Below are 23,178 nucleotides of genomic sequence, written 5' to 3' on the forward strand. Positions count from 1 at the left end.
TTATACATCTTGTTGTCAAGGAATGGTTTGCAAAAGGAACCACAATGATCACAATAATGCAAAAACTAACTCAAAGCACACAGTTTGATAACAAAACATTTTCAAAATTCCAGCACTGATATAGAAGATACTCATATTATTCAACTTCAAATTACTCATATTCTATAGGCATGTGTGAATTTTTATATATACATACGTATATATGTACACATACATATATACGTATGTATATGCGCATATACATACATACACGTGTGTGTGTGTATATATATGAATCCTTAATGTTAAATGAATTTTGGAGAACATACCAAGTCACCAAAATCTAACAAACCATGATGAAATCAATAGCCATATATTGAAAAGAATCAGAGGACTAGAGTGATAATCAAGTTTAGAATGTTTTCTTGAAGAATTTGCTCAAGCTGCACATGCCTGGCATATAGCAATGTTTAAATCCAGTTTCAGAAATAATAAATAGGGTTCTAAATGTAAGAAGTGTTTGTTACGCACATCATTTTCTTCTCTGTCAATCTTGAAATTTTTACAAAGACCGTTTACTTGAATCTTTTTAAATTCCCCTGTGCGGATTTATTCATGTAAAGTCTTTTAATTAGAAGACCACAAATTGTAACAGTTACAGTTCAGTCAGAATAAAAAATTGCCCTTGACTCAAGAGCCAGTACAAGGGATGCTTTCAGCACCAAACGACAGTTATTGCAAAATCACAGACAGAATTAATAGGGGTCTTTCAATTTAACAGCAGAAGTTTAATATACACAGAGAGACCCAGACATACTTCTTTTTCAGGACTTAAAAAAAAAAAACCCACCCCTGACTATAGTGTGCTAATAAATATACATTAAAAGATTATAAAGTTAATAAAAACTAAATGACAGCAATGAAACATGGGAGATGTTTACATTCCTAAACATTTCATTTATAGCTTTTAAGCAGCATTGCAGACTAAGTTAAAAAAAATGCAGCCTTTTTTGATAGGTTTGCAAGTTATTCAAATAATGTCTACTGAAAGGCACCTCTGAGAATTTCTGTTTCAACAGCTAAAACTGAAGTCTTATCTGGAAAAGAATGGCAGCATAAAACCAAGAATGTAAATACAGTTGTAGTTTAAAATTCTTAGTGCATACCAAAACATAAAAGCTCTTTGTTCCACTCTCCTTTAAACTGGCATGGATGGCTTGCTGTGAGATCCACCTGATCTAGTCTGGAGATTGGCGTGCTACCTATGGTGGAAGTGTACTGTTATGAAAAGAAGCATTACTAGGGAAGCAGTAGAACATTTCTTTTCCATGGCTACATTCCTGGGGATGCAAGACAGTCAAAACAAACCCAACTGTCATCACTAGCACACCGACAGCAAGAATCAGGCAGGATATGAGGTTATCTGAATGGTTCCATCGCTCTTTGGACAGCCTTAGATAACACGCTGTTGGGATGATAAAAACAAGTGGGGTAGCACTCAGAACTCCCTGTGTGTGGGAAACAACAACAGAAAAAACCCTCATAAGCATGTATATTTAGATGTGAAGAACAAAAACCTAAATTTTTAAATGGTTGTGGTTAGATTGATGCAACAGTAAGGCCAGAGAATAGAGGCCTTTTCCAGTGTGGCTACATGGAAAACTTTTTCAAAGTCACAAATAACTTGCAAAAATATCTGTAAAACTATTTGAAATAATTCAGATTTATTTAAATACTTTTGCTTTGCTGATTCAGAATAATATTTCATGTTGCAAGTACTATTGTCTGATTACCAGAAGTTTCTCAGCTTCAGAAGTACAGTAAAGGCCCAAACATAATAGTTCTGCAATACTGTAACTGACTTAAAATATTTAAGATCGTTCCATGTACGAGTCTAGATATAATACTGCCTTAAAGAAAAAAAAAGTGGAAACATTATGTAGCAGTTCAAAGAATTCTGATCAATTTCTACATTTATGATTTAGGTTGACTTCCCTATGAAAGCAAAGTTCCCTTTGAGAGAGTAGACACGCCCCCCCCCCCCTTCTTTTTCTCCCCCCCTTAAAAATTTACCTCCTCTGTAAATGCCCTCCTAGATAGGGATAGATAAAAAGCACCTGCTTAAATGCTTTTTATAGTAAAGCCACTGCAGATTAACATGAGTTACATGCCAAAAGAGAGCATTTTTATGCAGAAATTTTGAACATTTACTTTGTCACGTACTTAACAAATGTTATGTTTCAACTTAATCATGGTGAGGTAGTAATACAGCCTACTGAATATCTTTGCATCATTATTTTTATGAACTTTTGTATATTTTTATGGTAGAATCTGTTAACAGTGTGTACTGTACTAACAGCATCAAAAATAGGTACATGCACGAAGTATCATCTTCATAAAAACTGAGACTCAGACCCTTGACTCCTGTACGACTGAACGGTTTCCCTGGGGAATTACCATAGGGCAAACGCAATGGCTTGTGTTTTGTTTTAAAACCAGAAAGCAAGGAAAAAGCAAGCAGAGTCAGAGAAACAGCAGCAAATGCCATCTGTGGTGAAGAGCCAAACGACAGCTCTTCTGCTGGACAGAACACCTGTTGAGAAGACAGATCATCTTTCTTTCATGTGTAAAGACTCTGCCTATTCATTTTTCTCTACTGGTGGATATCAAGACTGAACTATCTTTCTAAGCGTAATGATTACATCTGATAAATACATACAGCTGTACTGTCAAATTCTCTCTTAAAGAGGAAAAAAAAACCCAACCCACAAGATATAAGCTACCCACTCAAATGCCTGGCTATCAACTTCTATTTCTAACTGAATCAAGCTATCAGCTTGACTATTGAGTAATTGCTTAGGCCTCGCTGGGTAAAGATATTGCATTGATGGAATGTTTGCTTTTGAGTGATTATTTTAAAATAATTTAATTCCAAATAGGAATCCCATGTATTTATTCATGCTAGAAAGACTCACTGGCAGTTCTCTGGTGTAAATTTATTCTTAACATATTATACCATATAATAAATGTAAAAGACATATACAGACATATATGGGCACACATAGCTAATCAGGTTCATTATACCCGTATTTGGATATTTGGCCAGAATAGGCATGTGTGTATGCATGCACACATTTAAATACTTTCACTGGTGTGTATATACACACACAGGTGAATTTTCTGCACTTGTAATGTAAAAACAGAGGGGAAAAAAGATAGAAAAGAAGTTACCAACAGATGCCATGAATGAGAAATTTTAATGGAAACATACATCCTCACCAAACCAATAGGAATATTGTCTATTTTGAGATAGTTATAATTTGGAAAGGTTTAACTGAGAAGAAACTATGTAGGTAATTATTTTAAATAGAGGGTAATTGGATAGCTTATCTGAATATTCAGACCTGTTCTATAATATTAGTGCAAGCATGACCTGCTAAATCACTGCTACAAAATCGCTCATTACTGCTTGGTTAGCAGATAAATGGCACTGTGGATCAGAACAATGTACATGTACCATAATGTACATACAAATACATGTATCATGTAGTATAAAGAACAACTCCCTCCGGTTTTTTCATCAGTTTTAGGTAAGCATGCAGTATATGGCTTGAAATTGTTAACGAATGCATGGACAATGACGTAAGGAGGCAATTCTAAAATATTTCTATAAAGAAGCAAAGGCTGCCCTTAAAAAGCTTTCTCCACCTTCTAACTTTTATATCCTGGAGTATGGTTATTTCCACATCTGATTTATTTATTAAAAATAGCTGACCTGAAATTGAAGGTAAACTGTTAAGATAAACAATGTTTATCATAAATGTAGATTGGATTTTTTTTTTTAACATTTCCTTTGATTAAATGTACATTCTGTACCAAAACAGACTGACTTCATCTGGTAAGTCTACTTTGCTAACTAGTAGTCTAGGACTCCAGTAGACTACATGGCAGTTCCGGCCAATCAAAAAAGTTACATAAATGTGTTAAAACTGGTTCAAATCAATAAGTGCCTTGCGTGGCCTGCCTGGTAAGCTCCATCTCTGCTATGACGCAATACCAGACACAAGAATGTTTACTGGCAAACAAAGCAGTTTTCTCCTAAAAATCATACACTTAGGTTATGAAATTACTCAGTTTTTCTCCCTGTTAAGCCCAAAGCAGGGAAAAATTCCAGTTACTATCTCTGTGGTCTCACTACTTCTGGTTCGTTCGTTCTTTCTTTCCACCCCACCCTACCCCCCCTTTGTTTTTTGCCCCTTTGGCACAAGGCAGTCATTAGGATCTACCCCAGTGTTTAGTAATTTGCCAACTTCATCAGAAGCAGGGATTAGAGAAAGAAATGCTAGATTCAATCCTGCAATACAGTTAGGATGAGTATTTTAGTGATTTCCACTGCAGTTTAAATACATTTGGTTAAGTCACAGTCACTTGCCATCTCTCCAGAACTGTTCTAAAAGCCCTCCCCAACCATATGAACTTTACTTCCTGAACTTCCTTTCTCCTTTAATTACCCAATTTTGAAGCAGTGAATAATTCCCTTTTTTCCTACTAACATTTCTACTGATTACTATGTTGAATTACATAAGCTTTTCAGTAGAGCTGTGGATTTTTCAGAGTTCTGTGTTACAAAAAAGTGATTTATTAAATAAAAGAGTATACAGGTTCACTTACATTCAGTTCTAAAACTATTCCAAGGCAATCATACACTAATGATACACCAGTTGCCACAGCAATGATAACTATTGTCACAACAATATGGAAAACTGTTGAGAGGTTCCCATGGAAAACCACATTGGCGATCACCTGAAACAGAACCACAATTTTAAACCTTGATTTTGCTCTTTATGTTAACAAACAGCTTATTCCAAATCTTCTAACCTTAGGAAACTAAAAGAATAGGTGAGAATACACTGACTGAACTTCACGTATCTTGCTTCAAGAAAACATCTTAATCCGCTTCCAGAAATAACTCGTAACAAGCATTATGAAAATTGCAGAACACTTGCAAGACTGACTCAGTTATACCTGCAGGATATAGGGTACACTTACTTTCTTCTCATTTGCCCATTATAGAATAAAAACCACTTACAATTATTTATTGAACAGATGGATTTCCTAGATGGAGATACTTGCACAAAGCAAAACTAGTAAGCATGATAAATATGCTATTTTTGGCTATTCTCAACATAACAACAACAGTGACATTTATGCCAAACTTGGAATTTTAAGCAGTCCTGGTATTATTAAGTAATTATTAATCTAATATTGGATAATATTATAATAAATGTAATACAACATTATATTGCCAGAATCTAAACAGTACAACTAGTACCTCATACAGCAGCAGACAGGATATGCGGATATTTATTACAGATCAACTACTGACTTCAGCTACAATATGTATTAATAATGTGAGAATATTAATATATATCAACATTGTTAAAGGGAGAATGGAACAAATTCTTACCTCTCTGGTCACAAAACATTCGAGGGGGAAGGTCAGAATTACAGTAACTCCATAACAAAACCTTCCAAATGTAGCAAGGTTGTCATCTCTACAGTAGTTTTCAAATATATCTCCTGAGGCATAGCAAAACATCAATTAGTTTGAACTTCATGTCATTTGCCTATTTGCAAACTGAAGTGTAAGTTACTGGAGTAACTGAGACTTTCTGATCCCCTCTCTTGACACGTATCAAGAAACTAGTTACAGTCACAAATTACATCCAAGAGGAACTCTCACCCTATCCTGCTAGTAGCAGTGTTTTTATTTCAAGTAGCATTTATCTTTCAAAAATATTTTAACATATACACATTAGAGTTTGTCATCTGTTATCTTCCCCTTAGCACAGATTTTGTATGAGATGGTGGTGTTTGTTTAAATAAATATGTGACAGATTCAGAAAGAAAGCTTGTATATAAAAGATACATTTCCTTTAAAAATGCAATTCCTCTAACAGCAATTACACAAGGAAGACCAGGGAGTTCCCTCTGGAGAACTGCATTTCCCTGATAGTGTCTAATCATAGCTGGTAAGCTGCAGTGAAGAATTTCAAATATTCTGACCCTGAAAGCCCATTATAAACATATGGATTATTACCTAGCAAATCTTCTTACACCTAACAACAAAAGCACTGCTAGAGAATTCAAATCATCATCTTGCTTAGTGTTTACCACAAAGAATCTGGAATAATGATCTCTGAGGCGCAAGAGATACTGCAAGACAGTGATCAGATGATCTACCAGGTCTTTCCTACCCGACTACTATACTGTCTTAGGATTTACTAGTTTTAGGATCACAATGGCACTGAAGAAGCAGTAAGGCGTACTTTTGAAAACAGCCAAAAGATTTTGACAGGGGAGGCAGAAGGTAGGCTGGAACCTGCTTACAGTAGAGTCATATGCTGAGGGATAGCTGCAGTCAGACCTTTCTATACTTGAAATATGTCTGCCAGTTTGCACTTAACCTATCTACAGTTGCATCAGTTAATTATTCTGCATAAACAGCACTGGAGGCAGGAAAAAAGGAGGACAGACCAATCAATAACCCACATCCTAGAATTCCTCTGTTCTCAACTACATGCTGCTGCTCATCAAGAAAGGAAAAAGCTTAGAAGCCGCATTCTACAGTTTAGAACAGCACTATTAAATAACAGAAAATCTGCTTGCTCATGAAATGTGTATTTCTCCTGAAGAAGCTAATACACTGAACAAACTTATGCCTTGTTCTTCTGAAAGCACCTTTTCCACTTCAACAAAATGATGTTAAACAGTATGATGTGACACTGATTATATGTATTTATACATATATGTATATTCATATACACAGAGGTGACAGTAGCATTAGTCATAGCAGAACAGCTGTTGTAAAGACAGGCAATATCTCTAAGTCAGAGCTAGGATGCTATATTAGCACAGATGGGAAAAGATACAGGAGAATGTACAGAAATATATGCCAGGCACCCTGTAGAAAAATCAAGGCAATTTTTGTTCTTACTGCTCTCTGGTAGTGGACCATGTGGCTAAATTATAGATGTTTAGAACTCAGAATTATTTTGATTATGGAAGTATTCAAAGGGAACTTTCACCGGTGAGGCTTACACTTGGGGATCTGACACCTATTAGCATATAGCTGCCATCTTTGTATCCTGTTTTGGTTGTTGGGTAACTACAAGGAATGTCCTAACTATTTCTGTCCAAACATAGTACCATTTTTTGGCATTTTTACAATCAAACAGCAAAAGTCAGACAGAAAGGCAGAAATGTAAGGATTAGAGCAAGCATCAAAATTGAAGGATAAGCAGTTTACCTTCTGCGTATCCTGTAAAAGTCATATATCCACATGCAGCAAACACTACACTGATAACAACAGCGAGTGAGACAGACACATGTGTGACTCGAGACCAGTTCTTTAATGTGGGTTCTTCCAGAGACCCATATATTAAAAAGCTGTTATGGTTGCAGATGAATGCTGAAACACACAAAACAGTTAAAGCAAATGTATGAATTCATGCATATATGCATATAAAATAAATTTACGGAGTGTATATTCCAAGGTAGGAGACACAGCACAGTTTGAATCCACTCATTATTAAATACAAACACTAATCCTGCAACAAGTGGCAAAGACAAGTGGCTTGAATTTTTACTTATTTGATTTGATGAAGGTTTACATTCATCCCTGAGATGATTCTGATTACATTACTCTGAAATGCCACACCATTTCGCACCCTGCCCACCTCCATTCCACCTCTATTTCCTCTTCCTGCTCTTCTTTTGCTTAAGAACCCAACAGCAGTTTTGAGATTTTTTTTTTTTTAAATCCACAGAGCCATTTGCCGCTTTCAGACTTCATAGGGCATCCATTTTAGGCAGCAGCAAGCATTGGGAGGCCTCAGATTATCACAGCGTTAACAAGAAGTAATATACCAGACCCTCCAGCCAGGAACGGATTTTAGAATGAGGATAATGGAGGTGAGTTTAGACTCACCTGAATGGTTCATTGTGAGAAATGGGAAGCAAGAGACACTCTCTAGCAAACGTATGCATTGCAGTCTAAGATTTTTCTGTTAGAGGTTATCCAAGAGAATGCAGAACGATAACAGCCGCCTCACTTTATCAATTAGACTAATCCTATTGATGCAGGTGTTTTAAGATGATCTGGACAGTTGAGCTGGATTCACGTGCCACACCACTCTCTCTTCTACAGTAGCAATAGCCTCTATAGGGCCAGATGGGCAATGGATGGGGATAATGTCTTAAACCATAACAATTAAATTCACCTATGGATGACTCAAAGTCAACTTCATTTTTTTCTAAACAAACTTCACATGAATGTAAAAAAAAATTACAATTAAAAAAATGCAATTTCTAGGTCCAAAATATTAAATAATTTCTTACAGTTGATCTGAATATTGAAAATACAAAAAAAAAATTACTTACCAAATGACATCACCCCAACGGCTTGTATGGCATTTGATTTTGCAAATATCCATGCATTTTCTGATTTGGGTCTAAAACAGACATTTATTTTAATAGATTATCCTCTTTCTAACTATCAGTTATTAAAAATAATTTAAAATACTATGCTGTAACACAGAATTGCTAGTCAGATCTCCAGAACTCTCTGAAGTAGGCCACAGTGTTCATCAAGAATAAGTTGAAACTAGGGAGATACCCTTCTCACCTCCCTTGTTTTGATTAAAGTATTTCTGTAATCAGTTTTTACAGCCAAAAATATCAGCCTGTTTCAGTGACCAGTTTTATAAATAAACTCTTCAAGTCATCATATACCAAGAAACAGCAACAAGGAAGGTAAAAGCTGTAACTGATTCTGGCTAAGGTTATCTCAACCCCAAATCTCTTCTGACTATTTAGAGGCAATTTCTTCCTTTGAACTCGCAGATGTAATCTATGCAATCTAGAGATACTTTTTTCCTAGACTACAAATCAAGTGAGGCAGTTTGCCTTTCTTTACATCTGTTCCAACTACTCCTCATAGTAAAGGGATTCTGCTAGTTCCCAAAGAAGTGATAAAATAAAGTATAAGAGAGTATATGGTGACTTTTATAATCAGGCAAGAATGCAGTATCCCCCACATTTGCTCCTCTAAGATAAACCCACAATTTTGGACCTGTGGTAATTGTAATTCTTACAGGAGGACCACAGAAAACCATCAGCAAACTTTGTTAAAATCCATTTGATGCATGAACTTCCTCTCTGAATAAAGAGCCAAAAAGAAGGAAATTGGGGACACGAAACATCCTTTTCCAGAACTACAATTTGCTAAAAATACCAAATGAAATTCACAAGCCAGTTGAACGTTATGTTTGTAATATTAAAGCACAGACAAAGGAACAGTACAGAGAGGCTTTCTCATAAAAAGTTGGCTGCTGCTGCCTTTGATTGCTCTGTTTTTATTTAGAGGGAAAGCTGCTGCCACCTGAGGCCTTAGCTGCTATTTTCCTACTGCCCAGGAAAGCAGTATGGCACTCATGCCAGCTCTGTGAAGGTAACAATGGCAGCTTTGTCTCTCCCTCTATCTGGTGATAACTAGCTTGTTTTGACAGCCGTAGTGGCATATGCTATGCTAGGTTTCATTGCTTTCAAATGTTTAAACTCCACCCCCACCCTCTAAAAAGAAAAAAAAGAACGAACCAAAACAGATGTTGGTGTTTCCCCTTTCAGAACTCTCATCTTACTATAATAGCTTACTATTTCTTGAGAGCTCAAATAGTCAGTCCTTCCTTTTCTATATTAAAAAAGCAGATGTAGCATCTAATGCACATCCAGTTCAGACTTAGAGCACCTTTTCGGCTCTTAAGCCGTGGTTGCTAAGCTTAACTTTGAAGTGAACAGAACCTGAGCATCAAAAATCAAGTTCAGTTTTTTGTCCTTAGTTGCAGTATGTTGTCTTGACTACTGTAACATACTGCTTCTAGTCTTAAGCAGCTGCATATAGCCCTCCTAAAACATTCTTAGCCTCAGCATGTAGATGTAATAAATACTATGGATGAAATAGAGATATCTGGTATTTGTCTTGTGAAATAGGAGTTCCGACCCGCTATAGCTGCTGTAGTTCCTTACATAGAATAGCCTTCTCTAACTTGATGCCACTCATTTCAAATCACTAGAAATGTCTGTGGACGATTCATATTCATAATTTTGAATGTATTTGTTTTCAGGAAAACATTCACATCTGATTGGAAAAAAAAAATCAGTAATATTCCAAAATAAAAATAGAATACAGAAAGCTCACATTACAACCATTCTATAACCACTAGAGGTCAGCTTTGATATCAAACATACAGAATGAAAATTTGTTTTATTATCTTTTGACAACAGAATTTGTGAAAGTCTCCTTACCCCCTTCCCTATTAATAATTAACACGTAGATTACCTAATACCCTATAAACCAAAATATTTTTAAAATGCACAGAAATAAAGAATGCTTTTGGCTGAAACACATTTAATTTCTGTGAAAATGGTACATCCTGTGCAACAGTACAACTATATTATAAGCTCCTATAAATAGGGTTTTAAAAAAAATGGAATGTCAAAAGCATGCGAATTTCAGTTGAAACATTTTGAATAAAGTGGCCAAATAATCAACTGGAAAAAAAAAAAAAAAAAATCACAGGAGCTAGTTTTCCTCCTGCACAGTGTTAGCTTATGCACTAGCAATATGCAACAGACCAAAATACAGCTTTGCTTTATGGATGAATGACAAATCAGATTAGGAGTATTCTCTGTGGGGAAAAAAATCCAAAAGAAAAAAATCCTGCTTATTTAGCAGCATAAGAAGATAACGTCCTTCCATGCTAGTTGTGGAATGGAGGAAGAATTTCAGATCCATGATTTGAACACTACCAGCAGACTGCAATGTCCTACAATGCATGTTGGTATAGATGACATATGCAACAATAAATGACTATTTCTTACAGTAAGCCATATACAGCTGCATGTGTTTTGAAAAACATTTTCATACCTTGGGACTAGAAGGATCTCGCACAGATGTGATATGTAAACTAGGAAGTGAAAGCAACACAGTAAGAAATTTCACTTCTGAGCATTTAGAACTAAGAGGCAACAGCTCTAGAGTTCTGACCATGTCAACAACAAATCACCCCCAAGTCCAGTCTGCAGGACATACAGACTTATGCAAAGCTCCTGGAAAAGGGTGCGGGTGACACGAAAGTGTCTCTATAAAATAAGACTTCAGACTGGGAAAGATAAAATTGTGTCAGGAAACAGTAGCTGTTAGTTATGGAAGAACTATACAGTGAATAATCACTTAAAATGACTCACAAGACAAAGGGCATCTAATGGAAATATCAAGTGTCAAGGTAAACATACATACATTCATATAAATACTTGCATCTGTGTAGGCAGATGCATACATAGGCTGAAAGAGTATCACAAGAATAGCAGGTAACACTATACCTATTTTGCTTTTTCAATCCTGCTGCTACTGTTCAAGATGGATTTTTTTTTTTTTTTCCCTTGAGAAGGACCTTTGTTCTGACCAGTTTGACCTACATTCTTGTTAGGAATTGTTAGGGGAAGATTTTAACTTCTGCTCATACAAGAATAGCAGTAGCTGCAAATATCCATGAATGACAAAACCAGCTAGCTTACTGCTCCTCCCTCACTGTATAAAAGCACAGGCTATGCCTGCATGAACACAAAATTTTTTTCATGCTGGAGAAGTAGTTAGATGAAACACAATGAAAGTTAACAGAATAAATACATTTGTGATACTAAATGCATTTGTTGAGAGCGGTACTGTCTATCATATATAGTAGAAGTTGTAACACAAAGTAAAAGCTAAGAGGTAGTATAACTGTGATTTTTGGAACGAAAATAATAAAAGATCAAATGAAAATACATTCCAAGGGAGATCCCAGACAGGAAGAAGTCTCAGCTGAAAGTAAGACAACAGCAAGACAGACTGACAATTAGAACTGTCCATAGGAAGGTAGTGAAACCTAGCAATGAAGAAAGCCTAGAGGTTAAGAAAATAAGGCTCTACTCAGTCTTCAGTATACTTAAGGGAAAGTATAGCATAATAAACATGCTAGTGAGTTCAAAAAGGTTTTGAAAATATTCATGTTTATCTACATAAGAACAGGGAAAAATGAAAAGAACAAATGAACCAGGCAAAGTTTAAGACCTCCTAACAGAGTAAAAGGCATTTCACATCCCCATCACGAGTATGAGTTGGAGAAATTTGTTTGGCAGTCTAAAACAGCGTATCTTCTACTTCTTTTAAAACATTTACAGTATAATATTCCCCATCTTAAGATCCATGCTATGCAAAAATCTTTTCTGTCATTTATGTAGAAATGCTGCCAAATATAATACAGCAGCAGAGTGCATCAGAAGCAAACTACCTTGAAGGAGGGCAAGAGAAACATACATCCCTGATCTCAACCCAGCTTGCAGGTATGAAACACTGACTGGAAAAAAAAAAAAGTTAATTTTTAGAGGGAAGCAAAGTCATATGTTTGACAGGGGAGCTACATGTTGGAATGAGCAAAAGACGTCCACTGTTTTGGATTGAAGATCAGTTACAAACACCAAGTTTAGGTGCAAACCGATAGTTATCAAAATAATCCAGGAACACATGGCAGATTAATTCAGGTTTAATTCGATCATTTAGACATTTAGGAAACTAACTGTAAAATTTCAATTCAATTACATTCTAAGGTAAAAATACCTTTTTAGTTTTTGTTTAAACTTCAAAAGTTTAAAGATACTGAAAAAGTTTATAAATCCTGAATATAACTTCAATCAATATAATGGAAAGAAAATGAGTAATGCTCACATCAGCCTTGAATTTTATATTAATCAAAGTCATTTTGGTTGTTAAAGAACACAGACGAGGCAAAGCTGCATGTCATCCCCACTTAGTTACAGCTGCTTTAACTCCTCTTTCTTCCTTAATGATCTACTTAGCAGTTCTGTAAATATATGGTAGCTTAGGTTTTATTTTTTAATTTCATCACACATTAAAGTTCATCTTTGGTTACTATTGGATTATTTATATGAAGGAAAGAATCAGCTTTCTACTTTCAAGTTATTTTCCTGAACACTTGGTGTTTCATCCCTGTGATCAGCTGCCAGTTGAGTAATTCTCACATCCTATTTATGTGTAGCAGATGCTCTTGAAGTTTTTCCTAGAGATTCATGTATTATGCAGACACTGACATCATGACATTCTTTCCAAAAGAACACCAAACTGAAATGATCCATCTTTATACACTACATAAAATACTGCTTTTTACAGCAATGAATGTTAGTTTTGGCTTTGAAGCATGAAGTTATTTTATACAGTATTAACATACTGTACATTTACAGTTTGAGATACTTCTAACCAATTGTTTTTGACCACAGTAGAAAAATACTCAGCTATGAGCAGGCGGAAATAAAAAAAAAAAAGTACCTCGGTTTCCTATTTTTCATAAGAGGAAATAAATTAAACCAAATAATCCCTCATCATACTTTTTTTTTTTCTTGAGAACTAACAAGAAAATAACATTCCTATAATGTCCCTGGACAACACGCTCCACTCCCAAAGCAACTAAACAAATAAAATAAAAATGCAATACTCCAAAGACTTATAATTGCTGTTTTTCAGCCTATAATTTCAAGCACATCAAATCATTAAAATAGTAATAAAGTTGTTGTTTTGCTGATGGCCTAACACATTGCAGAAAGTTCCTAGGAAAGATAATATTCTCTGTTGTCCAAATAATAGATAAAATTTTCAACTAGAACATGAATTGCATGTAAGCAAAAAGAGTTTTATCATTCCCACATAATCTTCTTGTACCTCTCAAAGGGAAGCAATCTTCACTTTGAAAAATCTAAAGGTAAGTGAAAACTGATTACTACTCAGAGAGTAATTATTGAAGTGGGAAGATATCTGAATGGGATTCCAGTGGAACATGACCTGAGTCCAGCACTTTTGAATGTATTCAGCAGTAACTTGAATGATAGAACAAAAAGTAAGAAGCATCCTTAACAGAAAGCTTGCAATGTGCAGTTACACAAGCATGTGTTAACACAAGCACCCTAGAGAACAGGGTGAAAAATCATAAATATGTTGACAAATGGAGAAATCGCCTGATAAAGCAGTATTCAATCCTGTAATGACAAATTCTACAGTTATGCAGGGGGAAAAAAAGGCTTCACGAGAACAGGGCAGGGGGGAACAAGCAAAAAAAAACCCAAACTTCACAAGAACAGAGTAAAAGAAATGAAAAATTGCCAGCTCACAGTTCTGCAGAGAAGGGCTTGGCACTTCTGTTAGACTGCAAACTCAAGGCATGTCCACAATGTCATGCTATTTTCCAAAGAGGCAAACATCAAACTAGGTTACATAAACTGGCAATCCCCAAAAGACATACTTGAAAGGGACCTCAAGACATTTCGAATGTAAAATACCTCAATCTTTCTTCTCTGCTTCTCAATAGGAATACCACAGGCATTTGGGGCACCACGATATCACTTTAATTTACAGAGAACTTAAGGCAGTCATTGAGAATGATCAGTAGCCCAGGAAATGACAAGAAGAGTTTGTTTAGTCTATAGAAAGGATCACCAAAGGGGGGCAAGTTACAGCTCTTTACAGGTGTTTTTCAAGCATTTGAAAAAGAATGAACAGTTTGCTGTCCATATCCACGTGGTTAGGCCAAGAAGCAATCAAGAAGCAATCGACATGAAATGCAGTAAAAGAGACGTACGATAGATACACATTTAGGAAGAATTCACAAGAAAAGGCTAGTTGAGAACTGGAATGGGAAATCATGGAATTGCCAAGAACAAACTAGACAATCACCTGTCATCAGTGACAAGCATACAATCAGTTCTGCAGTGTAACAATGGTAAGGGATTAAATATTCTCTCTTGACCCCATCAAGCCTTCATCTAGGATTGTACAAATTCTTTTCCTATATGACAGATCTGAGGATTGTTTCATAATCGTGATTTTTTTTAAATCTCCGAAAACTTCAACTTCTATTTTATTTTAATAAGGATTCACAGTAAATGTGTTACTTACTTGTTTCACTTGTCATAATACTATGATGGGACCCATATTAAAATTTATTAGTGTTCTTCATTCTCATTGCAGAAAAAGAGATGGCATATCATTATACCATTAACAAAATATTAGGAGAGGGTTTTAATAATTAAAGTATATGTCTATTTCTAACTGTAAAACACAAATAGTAAAAATAGACATCGATAGAATGTTTGTGAGGCAAAAAATTCTGATTAACAGTTTATCAACTTGCTAGATGCATTTTTGAAAACAAGAAGTGTAAAGGCAAAAATGGAAGTCTCTAAAGAATTAAAAAGTAAAACTTCAAGAATCACTCAAAACCCAACATTACTTATTGTAAGAAAAAATAAAGCCACGCATTCCATAATTCTCAGTGCATCACAACTGTTGAGAAGAAATGTTACCATAGTAACAAGGTCATCAGTAACCATTTTATATAGCTTCTTCCTTTTTTGACAGGGGATTTTGAGATTACCCTTTCAAATACCCCTTTAACACACAGTGTGAAAAACATGCTGCTTCAGAAAGATGATGGGGGGGAAGTGCCACACTGTTCTGAGTGCATTGTTTTATGGATGATAGACAACATCATCTGGTATAACTTTAGAAACTGCTATTCTAGCCATCTTCCTAGCATTAAATGTGAATGCCCTGCAATTAACCCACGTATCACAGCAGTAACACAAATGAACAATTATGCATAACACTGCTGAAACAATCATGGAGGAAGAATCCACTTCTTACAGAAACATTAGAAATAGTATACAAAACTATTCCAATAAATAAAAAAGCACATTCAGAAAAAAAGTTCGTTGTCTTTATTAATATATCTTCACATTTAAAGGATAAGGAAAAAGGCAGACATTCTAGGCCATAAAGGAAAGATAATAGATTCATAACACTTTCTTGCAATATAATTATAAAAATATTGCCACAACACACATTCATGCGTACTAAGTTGTCTAGAACACTCCAATGTCCAATGTTAAGTACCACTTCCAGAGTATGAGTGGTACTTCCACTTCTGGAAACCAGTTTTGCATGCTTATATTTTTGTTTTCTCAAATGATAAAGTTTTTATAATTGTGTTCTCTTTTTTCTTCTCATTATTTGTATTCAGTTTTTATTATGAAATCATTATATTAACAGAAGAAGAAATATTCCTAAGATACTATCTATTTTAACATTGTAAATATAGGCCATCTGACAATAATGGAAAAAATTAAAGATTTCTCAAATGACAAACAACCTCACATGCCCATTCAGGAGCCACCTGCTATTAGCCATATCACCCGCAATTTCCAATTAATCTGTAGGGTTTTTGAGACTTGTTCTAAATTTGCTTATGTGCAATAGAAGGGAAAAAAAAGGATAAAGTATGTTTTAGCAGTTCATTTTGTATTACTGTTAATACAGATCTATTTTTTCAATTATCTGTCTCTCCCAAAACAGCCATGTTCCAAAACTATGCAAATATATGTAATAGTGAAATAACAGATTACATATGATCAAAAATTAACTTTGTGGCAAGTGTAAGAATACTCACACTTGTGGACTGAATGTTACTGTTCTCACCATCACAATAATCAGGATGACAATGGTTAAAATCAGAGAAATAAGAGATACCTGTAAAGGCATAAACACAAATTCAATCAGTAAGCTGCTGAAAGGTTGTCCTCTTAGCAGCATAATGTATTTTTTTTTAAAGATTAATTAACAAGCAAGTAAAGTTCTAAGTATCACATGTCAAATATTTATAATTAGAAAGCTTGTCCTATATCATCATCTTTTAATTTGTTATTCTTTTTGAGTAACTAGCCAATTGCAACTACTTGTCTAATTTTAAGTGCTATTCCCATTTAAACATCTCTAATCAACGGTGCTCAGCATTTCAAGATCAGGCCTATATCACCCAGTGCTTTACAAGATTTGAGTTCTACTAGCAGTAGATGGAAAAATTCCAGTGATTCATATGGAGACCAAAGTTTTGCTTAAACTATTCCAAGTTTTCCGATATTTCTTGGGACAGAAGACAGTCTGAACTTCTAAAATATTTAACATGCTCTAGCCAGATGTAATACAGTTCAAATACATTAAGTTATGACTGGCACTTATTTTCTAATGGCATATAGAAAAGTAAACCAAAAATCAACTGCTATTATGATTTACCTTTCCCAGTTTTGCTATGTCTCGATATAAAGATATAGGCAAGGTAAAGATGATGGTGGTAAGAAGAATTATGAAGTGACGGTCAGTAAGTACGTTACCTGGTCCAACTAAAGCAAAAAAGAAAATAATTTATTTCTCTAAGAGACTAACATGAGGAACAGCTTAGTTACATTTGAAAGGCTAGAAGCAACAAACTCTGATGTTGACCAGGCTTTTATCCCCTTTATTCAAGCTAAGTAACGCTGAAATAAAGACTAGGCATTAACTAACCTTGAGGAAGCCATACACAGCATGTGCATAATCACAAGAATTCTGCAAATTCAAACCAAATGCATAACATATGGGATATATTATACCAAAACTTGGAAGTCTGGCATTTCTACATATAGATTAATTTCTTTCATCATGCCAATGGTCAATGTTGGCAGACTGCAAGTAAAACATTCTACTACTTCTTTCTGCCATTTACTCTTCAGGATTTTTTGACACCGTGTGTTGAAATCAGTTTCTGTGCTGTTGAAGATAAGCAAATTCTTAAAGAATGATCCTAAAATAAACTAACTTTGAGGTTTCTTTTGAGCACCTCCTTTCTTGCTGTCAGCTGGCTTCCACTTGCAAAATACAGATTACCATGTGAAGGCAACAATAATGTTATAATATTCCCTGCAATCAGTGGGATTTATTTGTACAACTGGTGCTTTTTTCAAGCCAATGACAACTTAAAATAAAACATATCTCAGTTTCAGTCAGATTACCATGAATCATGGGCTTGAATGAAAGCTTGCTGAATAATTACGGCTGGAAAGTGACTGGCAATTGACACAAAAAGTCTGTGTTCAGTTACCTCTACTCTTTGGGAGATTATAATGCTTTCCCATCTATTTCCAGGCAGGCATTCTACCAGCCAGGTGAAAAGATGTGCCATGCTGGGGGTTTCTCCTATTACAGAATTCATATTGTATATAAATTATTAGATATTCACTGTCACTATCAATCTGAACAGGTATTCACAGAACAACAGAGTGTGACAGTTAAAACTGCATCCACACCTTGCAGGCTTCACCTGCTGAAAATTACAGTCCTCCTGTGGAAATCAAACAGTTCATACAAACAGTAATTTCCACTTCATTGCAGACATGTTCTTTTTAGTTTAATTTACCAGTGAAGAATGTTTTAATTTAGCTGGCTTTGTGCTAAAGTAGATGACAAATTGCTCCACTGATTCTGCTGTGAAAACTTAGAGCAGAGGAAGGGTAACAAGTGCATGAGTTAAAAAGCTCAAAATGCCACATCAGGTTTCGCAGTGAATATCTAAGAGAAGTGAAAGTTACATATGCAGTTCATGACCAACTATTACAGATATGCTTAAGTAAGCATTAAATCCATTATATTATTTGCAAGTCATCCAGAATTATTCACTAGATAAAGTGCAGTTTCAGTATTCAAATGATTATTATAGGAAATATCTAAAAAAGATGACAAAATGTGATGACTTTGTAAATATACCACTGTGGAAGACTCCTTCTATTTGCTTAATACTTCACTGAAACATGTGGTCTCTTCACTAACACTGAGTCCAATGATAACCGAGGACTAGGATTCATAGTTTTTATTTGAGAAAGACTTATTAAAAAAAAAACAACACAAAAAAATCCACTCACACAAATATGCTTCAAGTTCTTAACTTGAACTATATTTAAGAGTAATTTAGAAGAAAAGTAACAGGTAAGACTTCAGACTGACACAAGATGGTAATCCTTGAATACTTATCCTATATTCCCATCCAATACATTTTCCCCATTCTGAATTTTTTAAATGCATCTTACCTCCAGGAATTCTCTGAAAAACTTTAGTTAAAGTGTCTCCTGTTATTATGTTGTAACTGATCATAGCTTAAAGAAAATAAAATTTTTTGTTAGTACAAGTCAAATATGAAATATTTGACAAATATTTAATACATATATTTTGTAGACTTCAGGATTATATGCCACTGTCCCTTTTGTATGAATTTGGGCTAGCACCAACAACTTCTAAGTTTCAGGTTTAAAACAAAATTTAAAAAAAGTTCTTTAATGCTGTGTCGTCCCCCCCCTTTTTTTTTTTTTAAATACGTACAACCTAAGCAAGAATCCAGTCTGATAAGCAAGGCCGTTGTGCTGACTTGCCGTATAAACTTACTTCAGAAGAGGAAAAAAAGGCTTTTTAAAATTGTTTCCAACAGCAATCCTTTGTCAGTTTATTTTCAAATTCTTATTTCTATTTAGTAAAGTTCCTGTATTAATGTAACAACCAGTCCTGCAATCAAATGCACAGGACTTCCTAGCTCATGTAAAAAGTTCGCAAAATCTTTAAACCAGAAGAAAGTAGATGAAAATAGATTAAGATATCAGATATGGACTTCCATTCCTTCCTCTCATTAATAAGAACTGTGGCCTTAACATTAATATTTCATTCTTATCTTATTCTACACTAGAAGTGTGTATATGTGTGTGTATACATACACACAAAATATATTTATATACTTATGTGATCTTCACCATTTAGACAGCATACATATAGGTATTGACCTTAACTAATGTATAAATATTCACTGTTGTGAAATTGTAAGTCATTAACACTACTTATAGAAATAAATTCAAGCACATACATATGCATAACTAGTTCCATGGTAAGGACTGAGATCTTTACAATTCTTTTCCATATTCTCTAGGAAGCAGTAATTATACTCTTTTTTAAGTCAACATGTGTAACGTTGTTGCCTGCAGTAACAGTAACTTGCTCCCTTAAAAATCTCAGCTACCTGTAATAAATTCAGACTCATTATTCCCAAAGTAGGAATTTTGATCTGGGACTCTGTGGTCACCGAGTCTAGACTCTTGGTATCTCAAATTACCACCTCTTGCAGCCCCACGTGTGAAAATATCAAGCTTATTTAAGATTTAATTACGTTATTACTGTAGGGGACAGATTCAGAATATCACTTTATTTTAAACTTCAGGTCTAATTAATTCCTGCCCAGATTATACCTTTTACTATTTCTTCTTCAAAGGGGTCTTGACTGCCCAATTTCCTAGTAGCTCATTGGGTATGAGGATGAATTGATGCTTTTGAAGAGCAATGACAGCACATGATATTCAAGCAAGATCTGATCAGTAGCTTCTCCAATGACAGTAATACATAATCTTTGGAAAAAATATTAATTCAATATACTCCTAAAGTCATACTTTCCTTTTTTTTCGGGCACATCAAATCTGTGCTCTGTTACTCATTCTAGAACAGAATCTCTGCTTTGCTATTTCTCATAGCTACTTTTGTCATTAATTTTTAAGTGTGTGATCATGAATTTCTCTATTACATTTCAGTGCATTTTATTATTCTGGTCCTACAATTCATTGAATTCTTCCTCAGTCATTCTTCAGAACACACCAAGTAATTTTTAAATTTTTTTTTTTTTTAAAGGAAAGAGGCATATGCAGTATATTCTTTACAGAGTTCTTAATATTTAACCAGTGAAAGAATGAGGTAACGTGAAAAAGCTTGTTATTTATAAAACTTAAACGTTTACATTTTATGTGATCTTACCAATAAATGGATATAAAAATTGAAGAGTCGAAAGAATTAGATAACCTACAAGACCATACGTTTTTCTGACCAGCTCTTGATAGGTGTTGGTACCGGAGAGGTTTCCTCCTTTGATCAGTAATATAATGGAATAATCTGTTAAAATATAAAATTACTGTTAAAGACAGTATGAACCAACTTGTAGTTGCTTACTGCTCATCTTTTTCACTGCTTAAAAAAAAAAAGTCTGTAAAAAGGAAAACAGTGGCACTGGGAAGAGCAGGGATGAGAAAACTCACAAAGGATCTCAATCCACCAAAACCAGGAGTTATAGGCTCATACTGGAAGGAAATTCCAGCTTTCCCGATTACGGACGGCAGAAACAGACTCATTTTCATTGGTTTCCAGTATGGTCAAAGGGAACGAGAACTGTCACGAGCACCAAAAAAGGAAAATTTAATTAATAATGCAGAGGGTTCCCGAATGGATGGAGCATTTGGTTATATCCTGAAAGGGGGGTAAAACACAAGGACTGCCTGTCTCATGGAACTCTCAATCACTTTACTCAGCTATTTATCCAAGTTTGTGAAAGATAAAGCCTGGTTAGTATTTTCTGTCTTCTCCATTGTTTACAATAAAAATATTATAAACATTTTTATTGGAAACTTTTAAAATAAAACACATGCAAAGTGATTTATCTGGAAAACCATGAAGTAATGATCAGCCTTGAGACAGAGCTGATGTCACGGGTGGAATAACTCCCAGACTGAACCTCAACTTTTTATGAAGAACAGTTTGAAATACTGCTGTTATGTCAAGCTATGCTTTAGTATTCATTTGAGCACCATGGGATTTTTCCAGTCCAGATTAGTTACACCACAGAATTTATTACCTTAGTGAAGATGTCTTGACAGATAGTAGCTAGACCTCATCTCTTCCTCATGTGGCTTTCACTTACCTTGTAATCTATGCTGCAATAGGAAAAGTTCCTTTCTGTGAACAGTATTGGTGTTTATTATCTTCTGGGAATGACTAAAACTATGAAATTTTCAGTCTTTACAAAGGAAATTTCTAGCATTTGTTAATGTGAAAGCCAATCCAGAGATTCCCAGTAGCTTATGCAATTCTTACACAATATATACTTACACTATAATTGGGAGAAGACAAAAGCAGAGATACAGAAGTGTTCGTTATCTATTATTATCCGCAGGTCTTGAAGGAACTGGCGGATGAAGTTGCTAAGCCACTATCCGTCATATTTGAGAAGTCATGGCAGTCTGGTGAAGTTCCCACTGACTGGAAAAGGGGAAACATAACCCCCATTTTAAAAAGGGAAAAAAGGAAGACCCAGGGAACTACAGGCCAGTCAGTCTCACCTCTGTGCCTGGGAAGATCAGGGAAGAGATCCTCCTGGAAGCTATGCTAAGGCACATGGAGGACAGGGAGGGGATTCGAGACAGCCAACATGGCTTCACCAAGGGCAAGTCCTCCCTGACTAACCTAGTGGCCTTCTATGATGGAGTGACTACATCAGTGGACATGAGAAGGGCTACAGATGTCATCTATCTGGACCTCTGTAAGGCCTTTGACATGGTCCCCGACAACATCCTTCTCCCTAAACTGGAGAGGTATGGATTTGGTGGGTGGACTGTCTGGTAGATAAAGAAATGGTCTGCTGGAGTGCCACAGCAACAGTGCTGGGAACAAAGACAGTTTCTGTGTCCTGCTATTACATCCCATGCCATGGTGTTCTGTAGGGTGTAGAGAGTCGTTCAGTCTGCAGTGACTATAGGATGAACAAACTTATCTGGAGAAATAGAGAATCCAAGGGTTGCCTTGTATTTTAACTGGTGGTAAATGGAAAATAAACCATCTTCAGACAGTCTGCTTACTGCTGTTACTTTGTTCTGGGTGTTTAGTCCTTGCTTGGAAGCAGGGATATATGTATATGCTTTTTTTAAAAGCACTTTTTGTAATTGTGGCATCCCATGAACTATATTTTGTAAAATACTGTCTAACACCATAATATACATGACCTATGCAGTGTGAGCACCTCCTACCCCATGCAGGATACTTAACTATGGTATTTTCAGCTGTAATAAAAATAAAACAATAATTATGAATGCTTTGTACTGGAGAAGGGGGGACCACTCTCTGTCCCTCCTTCTCATGGCCAGCAGGTGGAGGGAGGGGATTCTGCCCCTCTACTCTGCTCTGGTGAGACCCCACCTGGAGTACTGCATCCAGCTCTGGAGCCCTCAGCATAAGAAAGGCACGGACCTGTTGGAGCGGGTCCAGAGGAGGGACCCAAAAATGATCAGGGGGGTGGAACACCTCTCCTCTGAAGAAAGGCTGAGAGAGTTGGGGTTGTTCAGCCTGGAGAAGAGAAGGCTTTGGGGAGA

General features: G+C 35.6%; 1 protein-coding gene across 1 annotated transcript in view; it reads right to left on the reverse strand.

The window, feature by feature from the left end:
- Positions 1–1,241: 1,241 nt before the first annotated feature.
- Positions 1,242–23,178, reverse strand: part of SLC38A11 (solute carrier family 38, member 11) — a 24,099-nt gene continuing 2,162 nt past the window's right edge. The window contains exons 3-11 of the mRNA XM_009325393.1: positions 20,798–20,932; positions 19,042–19,107; positions 17,216–17,322; positions 16,593–16,672; positions 8,422–8,492; positions 7,289–7,450; positions 5,447–5,559; positions 4,651–4,782; positions 1,242–1,487 (exon numbers count right to left, since the gene is read on the reverse strand). Of these exons, the coding sequence (XP_009323668.1) occupies positions 1,242–1,487; positions 4,651–4,782; positions 5,447–5,559; positions 7,289–7,450; positions 8,422–8,492; positions 16,593–16,672; positions 17,216–17,322; positions 19,042–19,107; positions 20,798–20,932 (1,112 nt within the window). The remainder of the gene's footprint in view (positions 1,488–4,650; positions 4,783–5,446; positions 5,560–7,288; positions 7,451–8,421; positions 8,493–16,592; positions 16,673–17,215; positions 17,323–19,041; positions 19,108–20,797; positions 20,933–23,178) is intronic.

This window comes from Pygoscelis adeliae, unplaced genomic scaffold (assembly GCF_000699105.1).
Source record: "Pygoscelis adeliae isolate BGI_AS28 unplaced genomic scaffold, ASM69910v1 Scaffold106, whole genome shotgun sequence".
Classification (NCBI taxonomy): domain Eukaryota; kingdom Metazoa; phylum Chordata; class Aves; order Sphenisciformes; family Spheniscidae; genus Pygoscelis; species Pygoscelis adeliae.